Here is a 19,909-nt window from a genome sequence, read left to right as displayed (position 1 = left end):
CTAAAATTAAAATAAAAATAAAAATATCCAAAATAATTAAAAAGGAAACATATTAGTTCCAAGATAAACTTAATTGATTTACATTTAGTAATCTTAGTTAGGTAATGTTTTTTTAAAATTGTAATTTTCATGAAAAAAACACATTGGCAACAGTCGCAATAATCACTTATAAACCGGTCACCTAAGCTTTCTTATCTGCCCACAAAAAGCTCAGGCTTGAAGCGCTCAAATTTATAGTGTTTAAAAAAACAATATACGTTACATTTGAGATTTAAGGCGGTATATTTAAAATTGTTATAGCCCATTCACAATGGCTTTTTTCAGAGGGCGCATGTGCGGTGCAGCCGCCGTGTTTCCAAAAAGAGGCAGAGAGCGCCTCAGAGAGCGCCCCATTCATGCTCCTCTGATTGCAGCACTCGCCACTGCCACACGCCACCCACCACCCACCGTCTGCCCACCCAATCGCACGGCCGCATATACAGAAAGCAAAAACAGAACGCTGTCTGCTGGCAAAAAAAAAATCAACAAAACAGCCAAGGGGGCGGGTGAAAGGGGGTGGTGAAAGAGTGGTCTGCGAAACTCATGAAAGTGAAAACGAGCACGGCGCTGAGGCCAGCTGCATTCACACATTCAGTTGGCTGCGAGTCCTTGCGCCGTTCGAATCGCAGCCGAATCGCAGCACCACCCACACGGCCATCGTCCATTCTCCACCACTCACCACTTACCACCCACCATCAACCGCCCACCTGCCTTTCGGGCCGCAAGGTTGGCAAAATACAGTTATTCGAGCGCGAATCCGCGGTGGCTGATTTCTTGAATTGAATATAAAGTTGCAAGTCGCGTGAGTCCTTCGTGTGACGAGGAGCTCTGTGCACAAAAAGGATATTTATTTGCCAGGCCAGTGTGTGTGCCTATTTGTCTTGGGTCGTGTCGTGTCGGGTCAGTTGAGCGTTCAAGGACTCTGCTGCAGCAACTACAAAATAGCAAGAAAAAAGACCAGTGCCAGAAACAACAATATGTGTGCAATAAAGGCGTGAAACGTGACAGCAACGTGCCAATAGGCGGAGGCATTGAAAAGCTGAAAGGAACACACATTTGAGAGCCAGAGAAACCGAACCGAGAAAATATTGCAGGTAAAAAAAAAGCGTGGTGCACTTGAGAAAACAACCCACACATACATGTGTGCATACAGCGCATTGCTCATACGCAGCGTACGCCATCAAGTGGGCAGAGATTTTTTTTCCGTTTTTGCGGCCTTTTGTTGGGACAGACAGACAGACATTCAGTCGGTCCTCACACTATTCACCCAGAGCAAAACCAAACCGCCCCGTCCTGTAAAGTCACTCGAATGAGACAAATTCACTTCCCGCCAACGAAAAGAGCGAACGGCAAAGGTTAATGGCAAAAACAAACCATCCGAGTGAGCGTAGAATGGCCAAAAAGGGGTGCCTAACCAGCGGGCGGGAATTGTTCCTGCTTTAAAGTTTACAAATTTCTGTTTTGGCATCTTTCCCCAATGACGCATAGATTTCATCCGCCGGAGGTGAGGAAAAATGGCTGGGAAAATAGCAGCAAATTTTGAATGTCTGGTATTTCATTTATGCAATGGTCATGCGGTTGGGATAGCACTGTTTCCGAAGAATTTCCCGACTGGCCCAGGAATTCCGCTTAATAAACATTTCTTTGGCCTTACCAGCATGTCATTTGCCCCAAATTCAATCAAATCTCTCAGTCAATAAACTGAAAGCGAATGGCCTGTACATTTTTTATTTTCCACAAATTAAATGTCGAATTATGGCCAAAAACAAGATTTATTGTGAAAAAATATTAAAAACATAACGTACTTACGGTCAAAACATAACGATATTTACTCAACCTAAAAATAATCTTTTGTATGATAATAGTTTTAATAAATTAATCAACATCAACCTATTTAAATGTCTTCTTCATTCCTAAAATTAGTTAAGATTAGTTAAGATTTTTCCTTTGATTTGCCCGTAAATAATCTATCCCTGTGTCACCAGGGCCTCTTTGGACGAGCTAAGTTCAACTGTTTCCGTGGTGTAGCGGTTATCACATCTGCCTAACACGCAGAAGGCCCCCGGTTCGATCCCGGGCGGAAACAGATAAAGATTATTTTTTTATTTTTTTACCTTAAATTTAAAATAATTTGTTGTACCATTAAAACATCAAACGGTTTTCCACTAAAAAACAATTTAACTTCCATATCTTGAATTACATTCACCACCAAGAGTGAGTTAAAGAATTAATTTTAGAATTAAAATTTATATATTTTTTTTTTTGCCTATACATATGTAATTATTGTTCACATTAGTAATAAATCTGAAGGCGAAGTAACAGTTAAGAAAGTTTCCATCTTGTTATTAAAATTAAATTAAGAATCTTTATAACTTATGTTAAACAAAAATTTGAAGTAGCTCATTATTTGCATTAAACCAAATTAATTAATTAATTAACTTAAAAATTTCTTAAGATATTATTCCGTATATTAAAAATATAGAAATTTACAAAGTCAGAACAAAGTTTTTAATTAATGTATGCAAACAAATAACTATTTTTGCTTAAAATATCAAATAACACTTTAAAAATAAGTTAAAAGATTTCTAATCTCACTGTGATTTATTAAAGAAAGATACGATAAAAAAAAACCAAAAAAATTGGTTCACATGTTTCCGCCCGGGATCGAACCGGGGGCCTTCTGCGTGTTAGGCAGATGTGATAACCGCTACACCACGGAAACAGTTGAAACTCGTGCGGCCCAGAGGTCAACTTCAGCGACACTCTTTTGGCGGCAGTCCAAAATTAAAACGGGTTTCGTAAATTAAATCTAAAAGTGTTATTGTATCTATTTAAGTTATTTTATGAGGAATGTTTCAAGGAGACGCAATGATCGGGCAGTTTGTATTAGGCTCAGCGTGGGGCTGATAATATAATTATTATAAGGTGGGTGCGTGAAAGTGATTTATAATGGTGATTGGAACCAATTGAGTGGGAATTCTTTGTTGAGAGACACTTTCTTTATTTTTGCGGGCGGTGCAGGAGCTCCATTTATGATTATCTATCAAGAGAAAACACTTTAGTGCCTTCAGCTTAGACAATGTCAATGCCCGACTTTCATCAAGTTCCGCACAAATCTTGACCAGCATCGAGGCAAATCAAGCTGAACTCTGCCCCGAATGGCAAAGAAACTAAATGGTTGTAATCTGAGTGGCAGAAGCACAAAGCATTGAACCCTCAAATGAAAAGGACAAGGGGGTGCCCAAATACAAGCCGAAATCCGAGTGGCGCCAGTCGAGAAATGGAAACGAAATGAACCTATCAAAAGGTTGTCAAAATGTCTCTTTTAAATATGTTTATTTTATTGCTCTTGCCCGTGCTTGAGTATTTATTTATACGCATTTAGCTTGGGCATTGTGTTGTGTAATTTTTGCTCCAAGATGTTGACAGGCATTGAACTTTGAACCTTACTGCCGAATAGAACAGGAAAGTTCCCGAAAACAAAAGTTATTTTATTTTGCGTTTGATTTTTGTTGCTTTTCTTAAGGCGCACGGTGCGTATGTGTACTCTACTGTTCATGCGACACGCGAAAATTGTCTGTGGAATAATTTAAAAAATTCATTATTCTTTCCGCTGTCATCGTTGATTGGCTAACACCGCCGAGACCACACACCAAAAGCCAGGAACAGTTCAACGAACAGCTAAGCGAGTTTAGAACCATAAATGCAAATATCAGGGGATCGGGGCTCCTACTGGTAAAGAAAAGAAACTTCTAAGAACAGTGGGAAGAAGCGTCATAATCCATCTTTGAATAGTTTGTGAACTCTCAAAGTTTCACCTCCTAAGTCTGAAAACAAAGGCATACCAAGGTAATTTTTTCAAAATAAGTGGGGGAATTTTAGAAAAATGTTCCTTAAGTTGGTTAAAATTTAATAATTAAAGTTGCTTAGAGCATTCAAAATTACAAAATAAATGTATTTTTAATGAAAATCTTGAATATTTGTAAGCCCCCTTAAGTAAGCCTCTGCATGGCCATGTCCTTTTTTAACACCATCTCATACCAAAATCTGTCTGTGCTTTGGCGCGCTGGGGTCCTTGTGGTCGTATTGGTGTTTTAGGATGTTTTGGATGTAGCTAGATGGCAATGACACGGGAAGTGAAAGCGTTCAATGAATGTTTTATTTTTCGGTTGGGTTCCTTGACCAGGCAACTACAGCCAACGAAACCTTTGTTCCTTGTTGCACCTTGGAACAGGGAAGCACAAAGAGGAAATTCCAAACCAGGATGCGGCTTGGGGGTGGAGGTTTTTCGCAGACAGAGAGACAGCCTCATGAAATGTGATGCGCACGTTTCCTGTTTTAGCTTTTTTGGAAGAGGAATAGGGGAAAAAGGAACCGGGGAGGACTCCCTTCCGTCTGGCAAACACAAAGCCAAATGAGTCAGATGCGCTTTGTCTAGTCAAGGATTTAGCCGCCCCACAACCTCTAAACGCAAAACTTGAACTTCAAATAAGTTTGCAGCACTTAATGCCGACTGTCTGTCTGCCTGCACTCACAAAATGTGTATTGTACATTTGATACAACAGTGACTTAACATTTTTTAAACCTAAATTGCTTTGAAATAATTAATTTAAATATATTTTAAAGATCATTAGTGATTTTATTGACGTGTATTCTTTGATGGTTTTTCTCAGCTTCAGCGAAACAGCGAATATCAAAAGTAAACATAACAACACTTTAGCTGTAGCTGATGCTAAAACTTAATTTTTTTTTCCTTTGGTGGAAATAAACGAACTATATCTTGGGAATTTGAAAGTTAAAACAAGGGGGAACGCAATAGACAAGTGTCTCTACTATAAGATTACCGTGCTTTGTGATTGAAAACATTTAAATAAATAACATTGCAAGGGACAATGCAAACAATGGATTAATGGATTGGACAATGCTTAAATAAAATGTTCACATTAGTTTGGATAACCCACAGTCTTATGACAGAAACTCTTGCAAAATGGATATATGTGGAAGAGTATCCTAAAATAATAACATGTATTTATATGCTCCTTTCCTTTCAGTTGACTCCGCTTGTACTTTTCGAGTCCGTGATGCATTTCTGGATTGACAAGCGATCGCAGCAGTGCGGATTTGGACGCTCCCGGGTGGCGGCTTCCCTATCGCATGCTGGGAGCGGACTCAGCTATGGCCATCCGCCACGAAGGACCAAGTCCACCAGCTGCAGCAGCAACAGTACTGGAAGCAGCGGCCAGACAATGCCCTCCGTGCACCGAACCCTGCCGCAGACGCCCTACGATCTCCACCAGCCGGGCACAAGTCGCCAATCGCAGTCGTCGTATGGCAACAACAATTCCCTGCACGGCCAGCAGCAGCAACATTCCAGCGGTGGTGGCACAAACAATAACAATAACCTGGCTGCCACCGGTACAACAACAACTGCCAGCAACAATAACAATGCCAGCTCCTCGGCAGCTGTCCTTACCGGAAGTGGAACCATCGTTCCCCTGGTGGCACGTGGCTCGCACTACAATCACCACGGCAGCACGCGCTATCAGCCGAGAGCACAGCAGCAGCAACTTTTGCACCACCAGCAGCAGCAACATCAGCAGCAGCAGCAACACTACAGCTATCACCATCCGCAATTCGGCAACATGGCTGTGCCCGTGAGACACTACGATGCACATCAGCAACAGCAGCAGCAATATTCGGGCAATGTCTATGCGTAAGTAGCTGAGGTTAAAATGTAACATCACAGCAGACCTATAGAAATTTCCGATCACTATTTCTTAACCAAATCATTAACTATTTTGCTTACCAAAAACAATAAGTTTAAGCCTTAAAGAGCTGTGTTGAAAATATATAATAAGATAGCCTTCCTGTTAAAATGTTGAAGATTATCGTTTACAATGTTCAAAAAAATAATACTTCGATTTACCCAGTATTTTGAATATTCAATAGTTTTTATACCCTTGCAGAGGGTATTATAATTTTGGTCAGAAGTTTGTAACGCAGTGAAGGAGACGTTTCCGACCCTACAAAGTATATATATTCTTGATCAGGATCAATAGGGGAGTCGATACAGCTATGTCCGTCTGTCCGTCTGTCCGTCCGTCCGTCTGTCCGTCTGTCCGTCTGTTTCAATACCTTTTGCGAGCTCAGTTTAAAAGCTAGCGATCTGAAACTTTCACAGTCGTCCTAAAACAAGTGTACGCAGATCAAGTTTGAAAACCGCCCCGATCGGATGTCTATATCCTATAGCTCCCATAGAAACAATCGGATATAACTTGCAAGAATGGAAGATATTTCGCGCAGTGTAAAAGCTATTGACATAAATCTTTCCAAATCTTATTTTTTTGCGTACCTTGATCAGAGTAAAAGTGCGTGACGATCGGACGTCTATATCCTATAGCTCCCATAGGAACAAAAGGGTATAATCGGTTAAAATTTAATGATTTTTAGGATATTTCACGCAGTATACAAGCTATTGACATGAATCTTCCAAATCCTATTTTTTATGCATACATTGATCAAGGTGAAAGCGCGTGCCGATCGGACCTCTATATCCTATAGCTCCCATAGGAACAATAGGGTGAAATCGGTCCAAATTTGATGATTATCAGAATATTTCGCGCAGTGTGTAAGCTACTAACATAAAATTTTCCAATTCTTATTTATTTACGCATAAATTGATTAGGTAAAAGCGCTTGCCGCTCGGAAGTCTATATCTTAAAGGAGATAGAAAAATTGTTAAAGGCGCAAAGTACCTTTTTATACCCGTTACTCGTAGAGTAAAAGGGTATATTGTATTCGCAAAAGTATGTAACAGCTAGAAGGAAGCGTTTCCGACCCTATAAAGTATATATATTCTTGATCAGGTCACAACGAGTCGATATAGCCATGTCCGTCTGTCCGTCTGTCTGTCCGTCCGTCTGTCCGTCTGTCCGTCTGTCTGTCCGTCCGTATGAACGCTGAGATCTCGGAAACTATAAAAGCTAGAGGATTGGCATTTTGCATGCAGATTCTAGGAGTTCCTACGCAGCGCAAGTTTGTTTCAAAAAGGTGCCACGCCCCCTTTAACGCCCACAATCGCTTATATACGATTTTAAAAATTTAACTATTTCGGAAAAGTAAAAATGCAGTTTTATTGTGTTTATCAATACCTATCGAAATGTAGAAGACATTTTTCAAATCGGACCATTCGTTAAAAAGTTATGCGTGATCAAAGTTTCTATCTCCATCTCCCTCGCACTCCCTTTACCTGAGTAACGGGTATCTGATAGTCGGGGCACCCGACTATAGAGTTCTCTCTTGTTTTCTATTTGTATATGACATTTTTGCAGTATAAAAGCAATTGACTTGAAACGATGCAAATCTAGTTTACTTATGTATACCTTATTCCTTTCGCTACTTTTTCACTTTGAGCAATTTCGTCAAAGTCTGCAAGGGTATTAAAACTTCTGCTTGCCGAAGTTAGCTTCCGTCCTCGTTTATTATAATATTTAATTGAGAAAATAATGATAATTGTTTCACTTTGTATAGAAATTTGTAAATAACTGTTATTTTTCATTGTTCAATAAACAAAAATGATGAAAAATAGCAGTTATTTTATCTTATGAAACCCACAACATGGATTATGGCTCCATATTTTTGTGATAGAAATTGTATTTATTCATAAGACAATGGTTATGTCTACTTTGGTGTTAACTTCTAATTCATTCGCCTGACTAACATTTGGAATTGTTTTCCAGCGATGATGCCTACAGCGCCTATCACCACACCGCCCATCACCAGCACAGCAGCAATCACTCGACCAGCGGCAGCAACAACCAGCGACAATCGACCGCCTACGCCACGCCCCGTCGCCACAACTCCAGCAGCAACATGCGGCACTCCACAGCAGCAGCAACATCAGGGGCAGCAGCTGCAACAGAAGCAGCAACTTTGGCCAGTCCAGCGGCAACAGTTGCTGCTGTACCAGCGACAACGCACAGCAACCAGTTGCAGCAGCAACACCACGCATTGCTGCAGCACGCGGACTCGCAACTGTTGCCCAGTCACCTGAAATGCGGCATGTGCGCCTCGCTGGTGCTGGCCTCCGTTTTTGTGGCCGGAACTAAGTTCTACTTCGACCATCAGGGCACTGGATTGGAGGTGCTGATCTTCTGCGCCTTCTCGGCAACCTTCTTCCTGGCCGCCTGCCTGGTCAGTCTGTGCAGGATTCCCAAGGGCCTGCTCTCGAATTCCAATCGCTCGGATGGTCGTGCAGCCGTTTGCCACACTCGTGGTGTGAACTCGTCCTTGGCGGGATCGGGATCGGGAACGGCCCAGTCCGCCGGCTGTCTGCTGGAGATGAGCGAGGTGCGGTACCTGGAGGAGCGACAGGTGACCCCCGTGGGCGGTACGGCGGCCACAGCCGGCCCGCCGCCCTACCACATTGCCATATTGCTGCCGGAACAGACGCCGGCGACAATGGGCAAACAACTCCCGATGGATGAGTCGCCGCCGCCGTCATATGACAAGATTCTCGTATAGGCTGTCGGGGTATTGAGCCTCGGTTAGAGTTCGCGAACCCCAGATCCTTGATACCCGTTCGATGTACTTTTGCTCAGTATTTTTCTAAAAAAAAAAAAAACAAAAGATATCACAGTTTATATATGAACATTTACACGGCAATGATATATATATATCAAGTAAACATATTTACATACACGAATATTTACTTTTAAGCTCCGAATAATATTTTTACACTTTCTATGCCCCGTACTAGAAAACCAAACTCTTCCACTCTAGACCCGAACATGTCATATTCTACTGTCATTTTTGTTCTGTGATATGCTCAAGAGATCAAGAAATCATAAGTTATAGTGACCGCGAGATCAAAGTATATTAAACCATTAGCTTCAAAACACGACAAGCCAATGCAACGAGGAAAAAATGTAGAAATAGCTGATACAGAAACTAATGAATTCAAGCAGCAGTATTAGTAGGCAGTTAAGAAACAAATAAATTACCAATCAAATGCCCCGTTCTCTTACAAAATATTAAAACAGAGCGCAATATATTAAGTAAATACGACATATACCAAATAAAATGATCTTAAATGTACTCAAGTATTTTATTATTCCACCGACTCATTCACATTGACAAAGTTAAAAATAATGGTTTTTAATAACATCAAATGCAAACCAACACATTTATCCTTACATATGGGTCTCAATTTGTACAGATTAAACTGCAATGATATATATTTCTTATATCATTTTTATACTGACTATTTACTATTTATCTAGCGCTTTTTAAGTTTTTTTTCTGCACTTTTTAATTGGTTAAACTTTTGTTTAAAAAAATATATATAAGTTTAGCTGATATAATTTTCGGCTTGTAATCCTTGAAATGCTTTTTTCCCTAGAAAAAAACATCATTTTATTAACTGTGAATTCCGATGAGTAAATCCGGGAAACAGATAATTTGTTATATTTTGTGGCAAAGTAAAAGAACGGAAGTACAAGTCACAAAAGGTTTGAGGGAGCTGAGCCCCATTCACAAAAGGTTTGAGGGAGCTGAGCCCCATTACTTACTGTCCCGACTAAAATGTATCTTGGCAATTAAAAAAATAATACCTTTCTTTTTGTTTAAGCTTATGTTTTGGTGGCATATGGAAAAAATTAGTGCCAAGTGTAAGGTTTTTAAGTAAGATCTTAGCCTTAAAAATTCTCTTCGGTCTACGGATCCGCTCTTAATATCAGAACCGAGGCACGAAGCAAAAATATTTTTTAATTCATCTCAATAGAATATGCAATCCCACTTTTTAAATTGTTTTGCTCCAATCTTAGTCAAGACGCCACTCGACCTAAGCCGCGCATACTGAGATATAGATGTCGCTATTTCCCCTTCTCATTTCGCCCTCTTGCGGAAAAACACGTAAAATAAAGGCGGGTGGGGGAGCGGGGCGCTAAAAAGCCTTTTGAAAAGGGTCTCGAACAGTTTTGGACCGAGTTCTGAACAAACTGAGAAATTGGGGAAAAACCGGTAAAGTTCAGTTTGACGGTCTGGCAGCACTGTATTTTGCACATGGGTAACACACGCGACGGGAAAACTGGTGTATTCGATCACTTTCCACGGAAAACTGATCGCGGCGACCTGCCCCCCACCCCCGGCTCCCGTCGATGTCACTTTTTTCTCGCGGAAAATGCAGCGGAACGGAGAATTTCGCGACACACAGATTTCAGGTCCAGGCAGTGTGACCACCTTTGGGTTCAACGCAAATATAGGCGCTTTCTGGCCACTTTCGCATGGCGTTACGGGACATTCTCCGTTTTCTCCAAGGTGGTCATACATTCATTTAATTCATCATTTTAGCGCCGTTGTTCAAACTTTTTAAGTGACAACACTTGCGTTTTTTATATAATGGACCTTTTCAGGCTTAAATTCCCCCCCCCCCCCCCCCCGGGGAAAAAAACCCCCCCCCGGTGGGTTTTTCCCCCCCCCCAGGGGGTTTCTTTAAAATTTTGAGGGGTTAAATTTTTTAAAAGATTTGTTTTTTTTTTTTTTTTTTTTTTTAAACTTTTTACCCTTGCTTGGGGGGGGTTCCAATTTTTTTTTTTTTTTTTAAACAATTTAATTAAAGAATTTACGCACCCAGCCGACGACGGGACATGCGCTAATAATGATGGGAACCTCAGATGACGGGTCCGTGAAACAGGTTGTTTACACCGAAGTGGTAAGTAGCCCCAAATATCTAAAACTCATGCATATGTACTTAAATATATTTATTTACCTATATAGAAGAAAAGTACATTTACGGCCATGCAGATCATGGTGGCGTTTGAGCAGGTGCGGGAGGCCATCGCATTATACTATACTATAGATGGATTAGCGAATTTTCATGACAAACTTTAATGTCAAGGACCATCTTCAAATAAACTTATTTATACGCTCCTTTACCTTCGTTGAAATGAAATCGCTTGCTGCTAGCATTTAATTGTTATAATAAAATTACAATGCAAGTATAATTTGTATCTATAAATATACCATATTTTTCCTATCTACTGTCTCTGGGGGGCGTTCGCCCCAAGCCAGGATGCCAGAAGCAATTTGAGCAATTGCAGCGCGGGCAGTGCCAGCAGTTTCCGCACTTCATGCACACATTCCCGGCTCCATGTTGGGCGGCCGAGGGATAGGGGGCGTGGCTGGTGGAGGGGCCACTACTGGCCCACAGGTCCTTGTTCCGGAGACAGGATCGGCTGCGCTTTGGGCTGACTGAACGGGCTCTGGGCGATCTGACGGGGGAGGAGGATGTTGCTTGTGGTGGTGGTGGTGGTGGCGGCGGTGGTGATGGAGGGGGCGGGGCACAAGGAGCTGCCAGTGGATCAGGACCCGCTGTCTTTGCAGGACCCGCCACTGGCGGGTCACAGAAGGTGACCGTGGGCGCATAGAGCTGGAAGGCCAGAGGCGGCGGGATCTGGAGTTCGCAGCAGGACCTCTCCCGCTCCCTTCGCAGTTCGGCCAGCAGGCGGGGGAAGGGCAGGTCATATCGCATCAGCTGCTGCGTCGGCAGCTGTGTGTCCTGGGCAGGACTCGTCATCAGTTGCTGCTGCGGCAGCTGCTGCGATTGGGCCATCGGGACCACCAGGTTCCAGGACTGGGGCACTGGAATCAGGCTGCAGAAGTAAACGGGCTGCTGATCCGGCTGATAGAAGACGCCATCTGAAGTCGGTGCTGTGAGGCAGAAGATCTGCGGCATTGCAGCAGGTCCTTGAGTCGGTCGAGTCATTGCCATTTCTTGGTCCTGACGATTGCTCCTTGCTGGCTTGGGCAATGGACACACTGGAGCCTTGGAAGCCGACTGCGAATCGTATCCAGGACAAGCTCCTCCCATGGGACAGCACTGGCACTGAAAACTGCAAGCAGGCGGTGCCTGGATGGGATTTGGATTGGGAATGGGGATGGAAATGGGAATGGGGCAGGCTGTCCCCGGCTGTGGCGGGCATCCGCCATTGAACTGTGAACAGCAGGAGCAGATCATCTGCTTGTTGTACTCATCCAAATTAAAGGAGTTGGGCAGGGGCACATTGCAGTCAATGCTACAAAGGATGCAGGACAAAATAAAGATACACATTTTTAATAATATTTAAATTCTTATGATTTATCTATGAATCAGAAAAAAAAAGAAATAGTAGTAACACAGAAAACAAAAAGACCTGCTTTGTAATAGGTTCAATTATTAAACTTAACAATCGTTCTAAATAGCATTATACAAAAAACTAACCGTAATTTCACTTTAAAATAAAAATGGGTTAAATAAAATTTTAAGCTCAAAATATATTGTTTTAAAATAATGTTAACCTATCTAGGAACAAACTTAATTCGCTTTGACTTTTAACCTACCTCAAACCCTCCGGGCATTCGGTGACCAGGCACATTCCCACCCGCGGTGGCTCCACCTCGGACTTGCAGCCCAATTCGTTGTGCGACTGCATCGACAGTGGGGCATAGCACATGTTGAACTGCTGCTGTGACTGTGATCCATTGCCAGTGGCGATCAGCTTGCCCGAGGAGGTGGCATTGCATCCATGCTCACAGCTCCCTGTGCAGAACATCCTCAAGCCACTCTGATTTTTCCACAATTTTCACCAACAAAAGCAATTTTTTACATGTTAAGCCACAAATAGTGTTTGAAATTTTGACAATAATGAATTGGGACATACCGCTTGCTGGGTTCTTAAGGCCTCTATTCAACACAGTTATTTATTCCCCTTCCATATTTCCTGTTATTTGGTCAACTTTAATTAGAAAAAACTTTTTGATCTATTAACTGTTTGATCTATTAACTTTTTGATCTATTAACTTTTTATTCTATTAATAATGTGAGATTGAAAACATTGTGTAAGAAAATAAATTGATCACAAACAACATCAGCAGTTTGGTAGGAATTCTGTCAAAATTAACAATATATTTTAATACCCAAAAAACATAGAATAATGCTGTAAACGCGTTTGCCTTAACAATTGCCCAGACCAGATATAACATCAAAATTTGTGGTGAATACCGGATAGCAAGTCAAAAATGGAGTCCCAGATCGACTGTGAATCTTCGGGGCAAGTGTGCAAGCCAACTGAAGAAAACTTGGCCAAGTGCTGTTTCGTTATCACCGTGGGCTCTGATGGTCTAATCGAAATTAGTTCTCATAACTCAGAAAACGTCAGCAAAGCGCCACAAGATGGAATAGACAGTAAAGTTTCCACACTGTCGGGCGAGATTATGAATCAGCGATTTCGCATAGCTGTGGTGAAAGAGGATTCATATGAACTACAATCAAAGTTAGTTGATGACCAAAAGCCTAAAGGTCTGAAGGCGAACCGAGTTCTGCCTCGGTTCGTTAAACTTTGCAACAAAGACCTGGCAAACAGGCCTTCCTTCGTGGTTCTCGAGGATGCACTGGCTCGAAATCGTATTAAACATGATATGGAGCATCCAAGACCAGATGAATCCGTATCTTCCCACACAAGACGAAAGATTTCGCAGTCACAGATTTGCTTTCAAACAAAAGAGTTATGTGCCAGCAAGAACATGGGATCTATCGATAATAACACTCAGAAAGGTAATCTCGACAGTCTATGTATTAACTATTTTTATCAGTACTATTACTTACTAATTGAATACATTGATTACATATCATCTTTAATATAATCATTCATTTATATTCATTAGACGTTAAACTATGTTCTTAAAATTTAGCTCGCATTTTTGTTGCTTGGGGTCGAATTTTCTCAATATAATCTCATAATTCGACGTCCAATAATTGTTTGATTTTAATGTATAATGTATAATGTGTGACACAATTTTAATCCAAAGGAGATTTTGATATTTTTGTTGGGATTTTTAATTCTAATTTGTTTTCTAGGCAATGCAATACCACCTGTACGAAAACTATCCTTGAGAACTATCCATCACAAAATGCCTACATTAAGTAATGAGCTAACGCAATTGGTTCCCGAAATAAAAAAAAAGCCTAGCAATAGGTTATTTTCTCGGGAACAGCAGCAACATCAAAAACATCCAGAGCAGACACCGCAGCAACATGAACAACTGCGGGAGCAGACGGAGCTGAAGCATCACCAACAGCTCAAGAAGATACAACAGCAACTGCTTAAGGAGAAACATCTGTCACAACAGCAACATCAGACACAGCAGCAACATGAGGCACAACAGCAACATCAGACACAGCAGCAACATGAGGCACAGCAGCAAAATCAGTCACAGCAGAAACATCAGGCACAGCAGCAACATGAGGCACAGCAGCAAAATCATTCACAGCAGCAACATGAGGCACAGCAGCAACAACAGCCACTACAGCAGCATCAGCAACAAATGCCTCAGCAGCAACTTCAACAACCTTTTGGCACCACCTTTCCGTATATGCCCTTCGGTTTCTTACCAATGTCCCAGACAGGAGCACCATCTGGCAGTCCCATGATGTATCCTTGCCAGCAATTCCTCAGTTCAGCACCGAGCAACATTTCAAGTTGTTCCTGCTGCAGCTGCAGCAATTGCTGCTCGCCAAGGACACCTCAGGTCTGCCAAATGCCCCTGAGCATTGGTTGCAGTCAGGTTCAAGATCTGGGACACGCGAGCAACTGCTGCATGTTGAAAACGGAAAACGGGGCAAATTGCCCCTGCAATGGATATGGTTCGTGTTGTCCTTTACCGAATCTGCGACCTCATCCTTCCATGGGATTTGGTAGTCATCCTAATTCCATCCATCAGTTCAGTCAGCACATGATCCCATCCGTCATGGCAACTTCTACTTCAACGCTGCATAACCAGCAAACAAATATTCCAATTGCCGGTGGGTTTTACCCCGGCTGCCTGTGCCAGCCATTGTGTAGTTGCAACCAGTGCACCCATTACAGGATGCAAGCCCATCATCATTCTTGCTGCCATTGCCCATGGTTATTTAACAACCAACAGATGTATCAATTGCAACAGCAACAGCAACTGTTGCAGCAGCAACAGCATCAACGTGCCTGTTGCCCCATAAATCTACACCAGCGACATCATAACTCATCCAAAGGAGTAAAGGCATTAAAAGACAGTAAAAAACCAACCAATCGTGAAGGAGTAAAGCAACTATTTACCAAGAAGCCAGCTGAGATTCCCAAACTGGAAACTAAGGAGCAATCTGAGGAAAAAGATAATCAACTAATCAGCAAGAAGTCACTAAAGGAAACAACTCGATCGATTGGAGGTGCTGCCAACGGAAAGAGCAATTTCAACTCAACCTATTTGTACTTAGCTCGATTTGGAAGAACTTGCTTAATTCTGAGACCCACCACTACCGCTCTAATGCCACGCCTCTTGACCAAGCGAATCACTCGCTATTCCTCGGTCATAGCCTGGCCAACAAGAGATGTTAAATCAAATATAGACACAAACTGAGTTAGTTCATAGTTAACATCATATTAATATCTGGAAGCATTGTACAAAATTTAAAACAAATAAAAAAATACGAATTCAACTGAAAAAGCAAGCGTATTTTAATTTAATTTATACAAGGGATTCACTCTTTAGATCAATATTAAATAGGAGAAGTGTAATTCGTTAGAAAAATAAGAATATTGTTTTTAATGTTTATAAATCCGTTTTCGTTTCACTACTGAAAATATATTTGGCTAATGTAAGATCATGATTTGAGTCAATTTCTAAGCCGTCTTTGACATCAATTTCCACAATGGAGCACCTAAAAATGCATAAGATTGTAAGTTTTAAATCGGATTTCAAAACAACAGTTCTTAACTAGTTATTACCTGTTATTCTGTAAAAGTCCACTGTTTATTAGCTGCCTTCTTGAAAAATAAAACATTCCTGTTTCCACAATATCACCTTTCCAGTCCTGTCGCCTTGGCCTAGCATTTAAATCGAATTCCGCTGGAACTAATATGTCATCAACCATTTTCCACCGTAAATAGTGTGATCTAAATAAAGAATAGCAATCCATAACATTCATTTTCTAGTTACTTGATGTCTTGAATAAAATTGCACACCTCTTAGCAGCAAAAACACAGTCATGTGTCTCAAATTTTCGAACAGCTTCTTGAATGTATTTCGTTTTTAGAAACACTGATGTGCATTGAAACAAGGCAAAGTCTTGAATACCCTTATGTACTCCCAGGAATTCCGTAATTGCATGGATTGAAGGGGTGTCGTCTCTGGCAAACTTCTCAGGGCGATGATGTACAATGGCACCATCTGCATATTTTAATTAAATAATTTAAAATCGAAATGGTCAGACTAAAACTCACACTTTTGCGCCTCGATGGCAATTCTCTTGTCATCTGTGGAAACCCAAATGTGTTTGAAGCAAGACGAATCTTTAATTGTTATAATTGTGCGGGCCAACAGTGACAAACCGCCAACTTCAGCTAAGTTTTTCAGCTTAATACCCTTGCTTCCTCCTCTGGCTAAAATTAATGCATGTATATCATTTTTCGAACTGAAAAAATATCACTGATTTACTGTTGATGACTGAAATAATTATTAATTTATTTATTTCTTACCAAAGCTCTGCACACCCAGTTTCAAAAACAAACACTAGTAAAATAAGGAAGGGGACGGGCTTAAGTTGTATCATTGCGTTTTGCTTTATATCTCGGTCTGAATAAAAAAAGGAAAATCTTGTAGCCCCCATGGAGAACTTTTGTTAGGGTGAACCAGAGAACTGAAAATGTAATGTAATGCGATGTAATATTCTATTAAAAACGCCATCCATATTAAAATAACTTACTATTTATTGGCTCCATTATTAATTTTGTATTTACATTTTTGCATTTGAAATTAAAAACCTTAGCAAAAAGTTACTGACTTGTCCACTCTAAATTCTATATAATTTAAACGCACACAATAGCTTAATTTACTCTACTGTGAATTATTAGGGTGAGTATGAACATAAGCTCTGGATTTGTACTTTATATATCCGGACTTTGGACCATTGTGATTTTTTATTACTCAATCATATAGAGTAGTTCTGAACAGACAGTCCACCGAAGTGGGTGTCTTTTCGTGTTTCTTTGCAGAGGCTCAATTTTGTAATCTCAATTTGTAAATGTAGTTCTAGTTTCCATTCCTTCTTTTGTACAGACAAATAAAACTACGATTTTTGTTTATTTTTATTTATTGCACAGTTTTTTATTTTAAGCTTTAAAATATAATTTATCTTTTTTAATTTATTTACTTTGCTAAAAATGAAGTAAATAATCTTAAAAATACCATGTATTGAGAGGTAAGTTGTGTTAATATATATAAATATATATAAAAATATATTAACAGAAATTACGCTCGTTAGAAAATATACAAAATATATTTTTTGGTTCTTGAAAAGTGTTACCGAGCGTTATTAACCTCATTATATAAGGCCAATACAGAGTGTGGAGATGCGCAGATATACAAACGCTTACTGACTGACTATAATGTATAGATCATGTTAAACTGTTTATCTTTTTTATAACTACGAGTATTCATCTTTTATAACGGTTCTATTACTCTATTTAAGTGCACTCACTAAAGGACACTAGCATACCTTTGGTTAATGTATGCCTTGGTATGGTAATTATAAGTTCTTATTGAGGCAGCCAGTGTTTGAATTAATTGTTTGTCCCTCTTTGCTGGTGCATAAGAATCAATGTCACTGCCACTAAAATGAATCAATATTAATATTTTATTTTTATTTGATTCCCCTTTCTTGTCATAAATAAATTACCTGATATTCCGTGTGCGCAGGACACGTTCCGCCCACGTCTGAGGTCTTGGTATTTCCCGTGCCACTCCAGTTTGTTTTTTGTCAATATAGTCAATTACATCATCGTAATAATTGGTTCTGTAGTTGTACATATATTTGTATTGGAGAAATTTCGGCCTGCAAAATGTGAGATTGCATAAGACTTGACCCCCATTTCGAAATCTTCGGATGCCACCAACCTGACCCAGTGCCGGTACAATTGTACGGGTTTCCTGTACCCATCATCTTCTGGCGGAGGTGGAGGCGCTTTGATTTCCTCGATTTCTTCAGCAGGAACCTCCTCGTTGGCCGGAGTCCCAGCCACCACGCTATCAGCCTTGTGATCGGACGCCACACTAGGTGCCTTGGAGGGCACGGCCGGAGTGCCCTGATTGGATGCCTGGGTGGATGAAGCCGCCTGCTCCGCCTCGCCGCCGTCGTCGAAACCCCATGGATCTTCTTCGTCTGCCATATTACTGGGATCGAAAGTGGGTAAATCAATAATATAACACCGATATGGGCCAAGTAACCTCTATTCTCTGAACCCAAAGTTCTTCAAATGAATGATTGTTTTTCGGAAATAAGAGCAGACTCTTTCTATTATAAGAGATTAGAACTGCAGTAATTTAAGAACCTATCAGCTACTGTGACCTTTCCAATAATTGCATAACATTAAAACTAACAGTTCACATTTGCTAAATTTTTAAAATTCAGGACGCCGAAATAAACTATTTCTTAAAATGTTTTGAATTCAGGACGATTTAAATAGTTCAATGCATATAAATCTATATATATATGGTTACATCACTTGACAATCTTAAAGCTATTTTTATTTCCCTGAATTCATTTGTTTTATCTTTTAAGAAAAGTAACATTAAACCACTTAAGTCACAGGTGTTTTTGCGAAGGACTTTTCGTCATACAAGTCCTTGTTATTGACTAATTAGCAAATATATATTTGTATGTTATGGGCAAGCTTATCACATTGGTTTTCTATTACCAAGTCCAGCCAACTAGGATACTGGGTTCACTAGAAAATCAAGCGATAATACCTTTACTATAGTGTTTATACTGATATAAAAGAAAAAAGACTAAATGATCGAACTGCTGCTCGAAGCAAATGCACTTAGAAAACCTAATCTAAATATATCGAGAAGCAGAAACTATATACATCGATTGACATACCTACACACATACTACATTTAATTGGTCAAATCACTATTAACACCTATGTACGCCAACGATTAGCTAAATAGACCCATTAGTTTAATCAATTTGAAAAAGATCATCATTATTTTTTAGATAGAAAAAGCTTACGACAATTTTCTTTTATTATATTTTATACATTCTATAAACATGTATTTAAACTTTATATGAAACCAAAAACGTGTTAATAATAGTTATATAAATTCGGAGACTATTTTTAAAATTCAGTTAATACTTATAAATTTTATATATATTTTTGTACATTTTCAATCCGTTGGGAAAAATTCCATACAATTTTTGGTAAGGAGTTTATACATCAGAAAACTCTTTTAACTTAAGTTAAATAACTAGTAATTTTATTTATCTTAACTACCTAACGGTAAATAGCTTAATGTAATAAGAATTTGGTACTTATCGAGTTATAATCTTAATTTTTAATAAACAACGTTCGGTTTAACAATAAATCCATTCAGTTTCCGATCGTTTCCATGTCAGCTACATTATATAGTCTTCTGGTTTTTGTAAAATTTAAAACGTATGTCTAAAGCATTAGTCCCATTTGTATACAAAAAACTGTATTATTGAAACATCTATCTATATTTAATCTTTAAAGTGACTACTACATTTTTAAAAAAATACAGAAAGACAACAAGGGAAACAATAATATGTAAAGAAATATCATATTTACCTGTTATCAACCACTGAATCATTTGACTGTTATTTATTTATATTTCAACTTATTCGATTGGGAAAGTTACTTACGGCTTTTAAATTAACTAATGTTAATAGGAAAATAAAGTTGTGCCCTTACCAAATATGAGAAGATTATGATTTTAATTATGAAATCAGTGTCTTTCCATATTATTTTTTTAAAATTGTATTTAAATGTGGAACACTTCT

General features: G+C 39.8%; 5 protein-coding genes and 2 non-coding genes across 7 annotated transcripts; 3 read left to right on the top strand and 4 right to left on the bottom strand.

Moving 5' to 3' along the window:
- Nucleotides 1-646: 646 nt before the first annotated feature.
- Nucleotides 647-9,107, top strand: LOC108047038 (CCAAT/enhancer-binding protein). The gene is made up of 3 exons (XM_017127074.2): nucleotides 647-1,133; nucleotides 5,091-5,752; nucleotides 7,779-9,107. The coding sequence occupies exons 2-3, from the start codon at nucleotides 5,121-5,123 to the stop codon at nucleotides 8,560-8,562; spliced, it is 1,416 nt and encodes a 471-aa protein (XP_016982563.2). The 5' UTR covers nucleotides 647-1,133; nucleotides 5,091-5,120; the 3' UTR covers nucleotides 8,563-9,107.
- Nucleotides 2,053-2,125, top strand: Trnav-aac. The gene has a single exon. It is a non-coding gene; the product is annotated as a tRNA-Val (tRNA).
- Trnav-aac lies at nucleotides 2,689-2,761 on the bottom strand. The gene has a single exon. It is a non-coding gene; the product is annotated as a tRNA-Val (tRNA).
- A 1,868-nt stretch (nucleotides 9,108-10,975) lies between the features above and the next one.
- Nucleotides 10,976-12,683, bottom strand: LOC108047036 (leucine-rich repeat extensin-like protein 5). Its single transcript, XM_017127072.2, has 2 exons — nucleotides 12,418-12,683; nucleotides 10,976-12,113 (listed from the first exon to the last, which is right to left on the bottom strand). The coding sequence occupies exons 1-2, from the start codon at nucleotides 12,627-12,629 to the stop codon at nucleotides 11,072-11,074; spliced, it is 1,254 nt and encodes a 417-aa protein (XP_016982561.2). The 5' UTR covers nucleotides 12,630-12,683; the 3' UTR covers nucleotides 10,976-11,071.
- A 284-nt stretch (nucleotides 12,684-12,967) lies between these two features.
- LOC123038076 lies at nucleotides 12,968-15,549 on the top strand. Its single transcript, XM_044461584.1, has 2 exons — nucleotides 12,968-13,630; nucleotides 13,934-15,549. Exons 1-2 carry the CDS (start codon nucleotides 13,096-13,098, stop codon nucleotides 15,466-15,468), a joined length of 2,070 nt encoding a protein of 689 aa, XP_044317519.1. The 5' UTR covers nucleotides 12,968-13,095; the 3' UTR covers nucleotides 15,469-15,549.
- Nucleotides 15,550-15,594: 45 nt separating this feature from the next.
- LOC123038077 (N-acylneuraminate cytidylyltransferase A) lies at nucleotides 15,595-16,665 on the bottom strand. The gene is made up of 5 exons (XM_044461585.1): nucleotides 16,587-16,665; nucleotides 16,332-16,522; nucleotides 16,074-16,278; nucleotides 15,837-16,004; nucleotides 15,595-15,769 (listed from the first exon to the last, which is right to left on the bottom strand). Exons 1-5 carry the CDS (start codon nucleotides 16,658-16,660, stop codon nucleotides 15,661-15,663), a joined length of 747 nt encoding a protein of 248 aa, XP_044317520.1. The 5' UTR covers nucleotides 16,661-16,665; the 3' UTR covers nucleotides 15,595-15,660.
- A 534-nt stretch (nucleotides 16,666-17,199) lies between these two features.
- LOC108052496 (flightin) lies at nucleotides 17,200-18,872 on the bottom strand. Its single transcript, XM_044461611.1, has 4 exons — nucleotides 18,856-18,872; nucleotides 18,004-18,279; nucleotides 17,786-17,941; nucleotides 17,200-17,719 (listed from the first exon to the last, which is right to left on the bottom strand). Exons 2-4 carry the CDS (start codon nucleotides 18,273-18,275, stop codon nucleotides 17,587-17,589), a joined length of 561 nt encoding a protein of 186 aa, XP_044317546.1. The 5' UTR covers nucleotides 18,276-18,279; nucleotides 18,856-18,872; the 3' UTR covers nucleotides 17,200-17,586.
- Between the last annotated feature and the right edge of the window lie 1,037 nt (nucleotides 18,873-19,909).

This window comes from Drosophila rhopaloa, unplaced genomic scaffold, assembly GCF_018152115.1.
Source record: "Drosophila rhopaloa isolate 14029-0021.01 unplaced genomic scaffold, ASM1815211v1 contig_47, whole genome shotgun sequence".
Lineage (NCBI taxonomy): Eukaryota > Metazoa > Arthropoda > Insecta > Diptera > Drosophilidae > Drosophila > Drosophila rhopaloa.
This window is presented reverse-complemented; position numbering and strand designations above follow the sequence as displayed.